Raw genomic sequence first — 9740 nt, forward strand, 5'->3', positions numbered from 1 at the left:
ACTCTGGAGGAACTTCCGGTTCCTTCTCGAACACATCAAGGCCAGCCCCGCCCAACCGGCCCTCCATCAGAGCAGAAACAAGCTCCGGCTCCTCGATGTGCTGGCCTCAGCCGATGTTGATGAGAATGCCTCTGGGACTCAATGCATTGATCACCTCCCGGTTGATGATGTGGTGGGTTTCTTCTGTCAAAGCGCATGCCACAACCAGGACTTCACAATTGGTTGCTAAGTCCGTAATGTTTGACTGAAATTTGTAGCTTGTATACGGTTTCTCTGTTCTAGAGAAGTAACTGACTTTGCAGCCAAATGCTTCGGCTCTTTTGGCGATTGCTAAGCCAATTCTTCCAGTTAGATCCCTGTTTTGGCAATTTATCGGATATAATTAAATCTAACTAAATAAATTACCGAAAAAAGTAAATAAATAGGCAAAAAGAATTGATATCGCGGTTTGAAAACCACTTACATCTGCAGGAACATGCTCAGACATTTAATCATCCATTAATTCTTAACGATTACAAACACTGATAGGACTTGTACAAATAAAGACTCTCTTTAAAATTTGTTGCCGCCTTGTAGAATCAACTAGATGGCCTGATTCAAAGAGCACCACTTATCTTCAAAATTGCACAGCAAAATCCCTTCGTATGAGTCTATGACAGGTCAATCTCTCCCAAAAGCTTCAACTTCTTCTCCTGAAGAATGATAAACAGTTGAACTCCCTTTAACACTGAAAACTAAAAATTCTTCTCCCAAAAAACGTTAATGGGAACTTCTCAAAATATTATGGATGAAAACCCAAGAAACCCACAAAATGAATAGTCTTGAGTCCTATTTATAGAGTTGTAGACGTTTATCTCCAAACTTACTTAAAATTTAAAATGTCGCACAATCTATTCCACGATTTGTTGCAACACTATCTAATCTTGAATTTAAAATCCTAACTTAACAATTTTAGTATGATGATCTTTGCCTTGTCTTCACACACGTCTTCTGCATTTTATCTTTTATAAAAAAACGCACAACCTAGAATTTCTATCTTGCCGAGACAAATCTTATTTTTAATTAAATTTTAATTTAATTCAATTTAAACTTAGATTATCTCATCAAATCTTCTTTAAAATTTTGACTCATTATTTTCATCTTTTCAGTAACTTATCTTCTCTAGAACTCATCACTTCATCTTAAAATTCAAATACTTTCATCAGATAAATTTACCTAACAGACCATCAACTTTTCAAACTTGTTTTTTGAATTTTCCTAAAAAACTGTTGTAAAAAATTGCCAACTAAAATTTTAACACTTCCCAACCTAACAATTCCTACCGACACAAAAGATGAACGTGTTAAATGAGATGACGTAAATTTCTAACAATTCCTAGTGACACAAAAGATGAACGTGTTAAATGAGATGACGTAAATTTATGATTTTTTTATATTTAAATAATGTGGAACTCAGGTTTATTCCCAAGTCGAAGAAGCGAAGAAGAACTCGTATAGGCATTCTATATATATTGGATGTTTCCCATGAACCCAAAAGACGGCATAACATACATGTAAAACGTGATAGATATCAATTCATTGTCAAAGCAAAAGCACCTATCAGTACATAATAATGTCATTTCTTTCAATAAAACTAAACTTCTGCATTACATTGTAAATGTCATGCATAATTCAACCTCACAAACAAAAAGGCAAAGTTTTTCCTTATATTAAAAGATGAACAAATAAGAGAATGTCAATTTGAGAAAAAAAAAAAAAAAAAAAAAAAAAAAAAAAAAAAAAAAACCTTGGTGGTCAACTTGAAATCGCCTTTCTTCCACAATCCACGCCTTACAAACCCATCGCAGCCACAAATTCTCCTCAACACCGCCAAAATAAGCCCAATCGCTTGGTCGGCGACGTCGTCAGTCAACACGTCGGGACTGTTGGTGACCCCAATCCCTCTTTCCTCGCATTTTCTCAGATCACTCTTTTCCAACCCCACCTGTAGCTCGCGACGATCCTCAATCTCGGCAGTGAACCGATCAGTACCGCGTCGGCACCGATTTTGGTGTTTCCCACCACAGCTTGAACTGAATCAGCGTTCTCTCCCAAGAATTCCGCCATTGAAGGATAGCGCCAGAGCTTGAAGCGCTTTTCCAGCTCTGCTTCGAGGTAATTGAACATCGGGCATGTCATCAGGACGCCAATGCCGTCCATTTGTTTGTTAAAATGAAAAACAATGTGAAAGATTAGGGGCTAGTGATTGAGATTCTTCTTCAATGGTTGGTTGTGAAAATGTGGTTTTTAATCTGTAGATAACCCAATGCGAATTGGGAGTTTTCAGTAGAACTTTCATTTAGCAAGGCCGTCGTTGGCTCGTTGCAGCAAAAAATAAATAAATAAATAAAAATTGCAGCTTTATTTTTTAAAAATGACATGCCTTTGAATTACTGCTTTGCCTGTTGTGCCAGTTGAAAACGACATATTGTTCCCCCCTTAAAGTTGTCACTCCTCGAAGCATCTCGATTTTTTAGCCAAAAATATAAACTAAAAATAAAATAGAAAAGATCTTTAGAAGTTTACTGTCGTTCACTAGTAGGACATGACGTTTTATGTTAATTCTAACGTCATCGTCCAAAGTGGCTTTTTGTTCAATCACATAACACGACATATTTTGCTCGTTAAACGGTACTGTCGTTCTAGTACTCAAACAACATGATAGTTTGTTGTCGTTCAAGCAGAAAAAAATTTCTTTTGTTCTTAAAAGTTGGTGTCGTTTAAGTCCTAAAGTGACGTGTCCTTTTAACTTTGGAAAGTTTTCTATCTTGAGATGAACAATATTTACTTGTCGTCTTGTGGTACTGTCGTTTGTTCAAAACGATATGTCATCTATCATCTAAACTTTTCTGTCGTTGATTGTGTGACAAGCGAAATGTTGGTCTCCTATCTAAGTTTACTGTCGTTTCTGTAATTGTTTTATCTTCGCTAAGGATGCTGTTGCTTCTTCTTAAGTTAAAGAAGAAGCTACAGGTTCGTTTACGACGAATGAACGACATAACACTTTCTTGCCAAACTTCCTTTCAGAGAGAGAGAAAAAAAAAAAAAAAAGACAAGTCATTTTATCACATATTAAAGAGAGGACTTTTACAACACAAAACAGTAAACGTAAAGGACAGAAAATGATTGAACGAAGAACGTTCAGTTAAGAAAGAAAATAACGTTTTTATTCTAGCCTTAGAAACGGAATGCCGTTCAGTTATGGAATATGATCATCAACCACTAATCTCAAACTTGGGGTGACATGAAATGACATTAAGATTTAAAATCAAAGATAGTACTAACAAGGCAAGCTGTTTCATCCAGCAGCTTTTACCAAGCCTGGAAACAATGATCTTTGGAGAAATCGTGAAAGGTAACACAGAGAATGAAGCCTTCAAATCTCCAATCGAATTTACATCATTATGTAACTATACTACTTAAAACACTGGAGTCAGTAGCGGCTTCTTCAAAAAGTGAGCCTCCAAGTTACCGATCACCAGGTCAGCCATGGCTTGGCGTGTTTCATTGGTGCCACTTCCAACGTGGGGCAAGAGGACTACATTTTCAAGCCCAAAAAGCTCCTCGGGCACTTCAGGCTCGTTTTCGTAGACATCAAGCCCTGCCCCACCTAACCGGCCCTCAACTAGCGCAGATACTAGCTCACGTTCATCAACATGAGGACCTCTTCCCTTTGGGCCCAAAGCATCCATGACTTCGCGGTTGACGATGTGGCGAGTCTCTTCTGTGAGGGCGCAAGCAACAACCAGAATGTCGCTGTTGGCGGCCAGCTCTACAACAGTTGGGTAGTATTTGTACTTCACATCCGCTTTTTGAGATCTTGAGTAGTAAGAGATGGGGCAGTCGAATGCTTCAGCTCTCGTAGCAACTGCTTGGCCAATCCTCCCCAAACCAATGATCGGTTGACGATGTGGCGAGTCTCTTCTGTGAGGGCGCAAGCAACAACCAGAATGTCGCTGTTGGCGGCCAGCTCTACAACAGTTGGGTAGTATTTGTACTTCACATCCGCTTTTTGAGATCTTGAGTAGTAAGAGATGGGGCAGTCGAATGCTTCAGCTCTCGTAGCAACTGCTTGGCCAATCCTCCCCAAACCAATGATCCCAACTGTTTTTCCAGAGAACTGACAGGAAGAAAATTAATTTATTAAAACTAGTGATGAAGAAAGAAGTTCCGGAAGAGACCGAGAAGAGACTGAGAAGAGCAATTTGAGGTTTTACACATGAAACTCTACACCCTACATGCAGTATGTGAGAGTCTTCCGTCAATTTGTTTTTGATGCGAAGTAAACTTTACACTCGAAAAGCAAAGTCCTTGGTGCTATTCATGACATTGCTATAAATTTATAATGTTGGAAGCAGAGTGGTATTGGCATTTTGAGTATCCAAAACATGCCTGCCTTAACATTTTAGATGCACACGCAATCATGAGCATCACAGCTACATAAATCTTCGGACCTCAACTGATCAGCGATCATAATAACTCGTGTCAAACGACGTTTCAAAGGAATATAACTAAATGGCCAAAAGAATTCTCGACACATTTTTCAAAAATGCAACCACATTACGAAATCAAAAAATGTCAAAAGATCTACAGGGAGTGAAAGAACCATAACATTTTCCACAACTACGCACACAAACAAAAAAGTGTCAATACAACAAGCCCAGAAATTCACCTTATAACACACACATTTATTGTAATTGAGCAACTATGTTCATAAAGAAACAAATTTGTACGAGTCTATGATTATAATTGTATTGGACTAACAATCCAAACACATATCTTTCCCAAGAAAATGAATAATTTATACAAAAATTAGCATTCTTTCTGATCAGCATTCTTAGCAAAAGTACCAATGATTAAAGAAAATCATGCAATCAAACGACCTAAAAAAAAAAAAAAGTCCCCAAACGGAACAAACCTTGGTAGTCAACTTGTAGGCGCCAAGCTTCCACTTGCCGCTCCTGACAAACCGATCGCTCTCGCACAGCCTCCGAAGCAAGGCGAGCATTAGGCCGATGGCGAGATCGGCAACATCATCGGTCAAGACGTCGGGGGTGTTGGTGACCCGAATCCCCTTCTCCTTACACTTCTTGAGATCGACCTTGTCGATTCCGACACTGAAGCTGGCGACAATCTCGAGCTTTGGCAAGGCATCGATGAGTTCGGCGTCGGCGCCGGATGTGGCGTTTCCGATGACGGCGCGGACGGAGTCGGCGTTGTCCTTTATGAACTGCGCCTTTTGTGGGACGGTCCAGAGCTTGAAGAGGTTGAAGCGCTTCTCGAGCTGTCGTTCAAGGTAAGCGTTCATCGGGATTGGCATGAGGACGCAGATGGACTCCATTGTTGATGCTTGAGAGCTCTGAATTCCCAATGTTCTTGGAGAAGGTGAGTTTTGGGGGATATTTTGGTTCACACTTGTGTTTGTGTGGCCAGAAATTTATTACGCTGCGTTTGGAATATGGATCCTGCTTGTTCGTTTATATTGATTTTAAATTATAATTTTAAATTAGTGTTTGATTTAGATAATTCTGAATTATGATTTAAAATTTGATATGGTATTTTAGATTAGATCAAATTATAATTCTAAAACTACTATTTCTTTTAATTCAAGGTGATTTAAACCCTTGATTTTAAATCATAATTTTAAAATCATAATTTAAATCTAAAATCATGAATTATAATTCTGATTCTATAATCATGATTAAAATTACTCTGATTTAAATCATCATACCAAACGAACCTTTAATGTGCGTCACTAGAAAGAAGATGAAATGAACACGTCGTATTGCTAGGCAAGACAGGGACAATATTATTATTCTGAGAATTCAATAATTTTAATTAATAATGTTAGACACACCAATTCAAATATCAAATTTTAATACTCTCAAGTTTTATGTATTAAATGATGTGGTATACAAGTTATTATATTTGTATTAGTAGATATAATTTCTTATCATTAATTGACGTAATAATATTTTAAATACTCATTAATATAAAAATATAATTCATATGTCATATCAGTTGATACACAAAAATTAAAATTTGAGTTAGTGTCTCTAACTTTATTCTTTTTGAATTAATGAACGTAAAATAAAAAATTGTTGTTGAAAGTGAAATTCCAACTTCGCATGAGGTGGAATGTATTTAAGTAAAGAAATAAATGCTATAAGCAAATAAATAAATGCATTCCATGTGATTTAAGCTGAAAATTTATTTGTTAGGAAATTAGGAAGATTTGATAATACAAACACGCAAATACAAATATTATATATTTGTTAAAATCATCATCATATTAACCTAAACCAAATTGTTCATCGAGTTGCATCAGGTATAAAACCAACTCCACTAATCTCTATTATCCATCACATAATACAAACACAAAAAACAAACAAAACCTCTCTTTCAGCTTTGTCTTAGCTTCCGCAACTTATTTTATTTCTCAATCATAAAATGTGTTAATTGATGCAAGATTTACATTTTTCATTGCGGACTTTTTTATGGAAGTAAAAATCAAAATTTTGTTGCTGGAAATAAAATTCCAAAGGTGGACCACATTTTTAAGTAAAGAGATAAATGTATACGATGTGTTTAAGCTGAAATCAAATTAGGGAAATTAGAAAATCCAAACAGTAAATACAAATACCATATATTTTTTAAAAAGGCATCATGATATAAAATTAAAATAACCTAAACCTAATTATCCATGGGCATTTCCATGAAAGTTGTATCGGGTGAAAACCAACTCAATTAATCTCTATTATATGTCACATATACAAACAAACAAATAAACAAAACTCTTTCAACTTTGCATCTTAGTTTCCACACTTTATCTTCTTTATCATTTATGTAAAGTGCTAATTGTTGATGCAAGATTTGTGACTTCCACCATCAATGTCTTTCCATCATGAGAAGAACAACTTTTTTTCCAAAAGAAAACTAATTAATCTGGATATGGATCCTATGGATGCATAAGTATAGTTAGCTAAGGTAATTAAGTGAAGAGTATAAGTACTTATATATGCATTAATTTTATCTGAACATTACTGGAGAATTGATAATTAATAATATTAAAATTCTCATTCTATGTTGGACCTTTAATATGCTGCGTTTTTCTTTTTAGACTAGTTAAACTCTATGTGCGATACACGTTGAGAATAATTTGTGTTAAGTTTTAATTATTATGTGATTATTAAAAGCATAAATCAGAATATAAAATCTTAATAAGAAAAAAGTGAAAAAAATAAGAGTTTTAAATAGCGAAAATGATATTCGGCTCCTTAATTTTCAACTACACAAGGGTTCCGGTCTACGTGGCAAATCCCACGTCTACTATTGAAAACTGTTTCTCTTTATTTATTTAATTATCAATATAAAAACTCTTCTACGATCACTTCTTTCTTCTTCTTTTTTTCTTTTTTCTTTTAGGGCTCTTTTAATTCGCTGATTCGAGTTTTTAATTCGAGTAGAGAAGTGATTTTATGTGAGAATTTTTTATTATAATAAAAAAATTAAATGTGACTATTTCTGAGAGCTTTTTACTATAACAAAACTCAAATTCTAAACTCGAATCGGTGAAATAAACGGAGTCTTATTTACTATCTCTTCTGGTGAAGAGGCACAAACTCACACAAAGTCAAGGGGGGAAAATGACAAACAATTGAAAACTCAAAGATGGTCTTATATTTTAGATATGAAGATGATTATCTTTATTGACTATGACTTAGTTTGGTAGAGATTTTAAGAGGTCAAAATCAAATTTTTTACTTAGCCAAAGCTGTTTATTGTGTTTGATAAACACTTTAAAAACTACTTCTCAGAGAATCCTAAAGAAATTTTGGGAGAGAATCAGAAGTATCTCACTTGCTACTTCTGATTGTAGACTGTGCGGCAATCTACAAGGCTTCATTAATGAAATTTTCATTATTCCCAAAATAACCCAGCTGAATAAAAAAAATTCTCTCAGCCTCATTTCGTGCTGCTCCTTCGCCATCTCTCCTCTCTCGAACTGAAACCCCCTCTTGTGCTCTCTCTCTCAGCCAATGTAATGACTGAGAAAATCTTAGACTTTAAATAATACAATTTATTTATTTAAGTCAAGGATTTTCCTAGAAAATATTATGTGACTGAAGGATTTATGGAATTAATATATATATTCCTAAATTTTGTAGCATATTTCATGTTAAGTTCATGTTTTCAATCAAGTAAATTCAATCGATAAATTCTCACCGTACTTTAAGGCGGAATAATTTTCAGTACAGGAATAGTTTGAGAATCTTAATTTCAAGAATCTCCAAACACAGCATGATGTTAGCCGCGTATAAAAAAAAACGCACTGACATTTTAAAGAAGAGAAAATCCTTAATTGCCAGACAGTTAGGTTAAAGTCATAAGATGAATACCTATAGTAGAAGGATACAATGTGAGCTCGGGAGTTGACACCGTCAGAAACAATGTCATTCCCGAGATAGAGTGTAGAAAGTTAAATTTAGAATTTGTTCAGTCTAGAATTAATTTCAAGACTTGAAATAGTTCAAGATATTACGCGAGTAAGAATTTAATGTAATATCGAAGTAGTTAGAGATTAATATTGAACTGTAAATAAGCAGTAGAAAAGGAACCGTCAGAAACTAGAATTTTCTGTCGGCTAAGTTACTTACTTACAATCAGTATAATTTATAACAGTTTCAAGAGAAACTTAAGAGATGAGATAAAAGTACAATAGTGGGTTAAGTTTAGTTGGATAAGATGTGATGTGATGGGGGTAGGTTATAATTTTCTCTATCTTTCTCCACTTTGGCCGGCCATGAATAGCAAATTAGAGCCAAAAACTTAGCTAGTTGAGTGTGCAAGTGAATGACATGTGATTATGCCCAAACGTATACAAAAACAAGCGGTCAATTGTAGTACAATTTGAACGGTCGATCCCACAAGAAAGTGTTAAATTGAACAAGAAATGATTAGCAAATAAAAAGCGTTAGGAAAGTAAGCAATCAAATAAAGAAAAAGAATGAGTGTTTTTAATGATTTTATGAACAATTTAAAATGGAGAAAATTCAATAAATAAAAGTGGTAAGGCTTTGAGAATCCTCCATATGCTTTGTTCACCTATTTGGATTTTGATTCATAAATTGACTCAATTGAAAGTTTCACATCCCAAACAAACAATCAGAAAATAAATATTTGAAGAACATATGAATTAAAAATGTATTCGAGTAAATAAAATTCTAACGTTTAGAATTAGGAAAAATTATCTTATGAGAAATCCAAGAGCGACAATATACCGTTGGCAATAATGCAGTTAAAGACTACTCATAAAATAATACCGATCAATATATCATATAATGCAACAATCACATAAAAAGAGCTTGACTAGATTTATATGAGAGTTGACAATAAAATATATTGATAAGAAGAAGAAATATGATAAAAGAAAATTATTTACTCAAATGTATAAAACTTACAAACCATTGGAGAATCAAAAATCCAAATAAGTCCACTACACATATAAGATCATCTAGCCTCACCTAAATACTCTAGCCTAACTTGCACATAATTCCCATAAAATTCTAAAAAGAAAGTATGAGAATAAGAACAAGAAAATAAGAGAAAATATGTGAGAATTTAGGCTCTAAAAAATCAACTCCTAATCACCTTGACAATGACCCTATTTATAGAGTTTTGAGAATGCTAAAAAGCTAAAAA

The 9740-nt window shown here is 34.6% G+C and overlaps 1 protein-coding gene across 2 annotated transcripts; it reads right to left on the reverse strand.

Moving 5' to 3' along the window:
* Positions 1–3278: 3278 nt before the first annotated feature.
* Positions 3279–5478, reverse strand: LOC21408875 (hydroxyphenylpyruvate reductase). 2 transcript variants are annotated; one of them, XM_024166698.1, is made up of 3 exons: positions 4957–5478; positions 4131–4158; positions 3279–3930 (listed from the first exon to the last, which is right to left on the reverse strand). In XM_024166698.1, the coding sequence occupies exons 1-3, from the start codon at positions 5377–5379 to the stop codon at positions 3458–3460; spliced, it is 924 nt and encodes a 307-aa protein (XP_024022466.1). In that variant the 5' UTR covers positions 5380–5478; the 3' UTR covers positions 3279–3457. The 2 variants fall into 2 exon arrangements, with proteins under 2 accessions (XP_024022466.1, XP_024022467.1); XM_024166699.1 differs by having other exon boundaries at positions 3279–3790; positions 3991–4158.
* Positions 5479–9740: the final 4262 nt, after the last annotated feature.

This window comes from Morus notabilis, unplaced genomic scaffold, assembly GCF_000414095.1.
Source record: "Morus notabilis unplaced genomic scaffold, ASM41409v2 Scaffold307, whole genome shotgun sequence".
NCBI classification, from domain to species: Eukaryota; Viridiplantae; Streptophyta; class Magnoliopsida; order Rosales; family Moraceae; genus Morus; species Morus notabilis.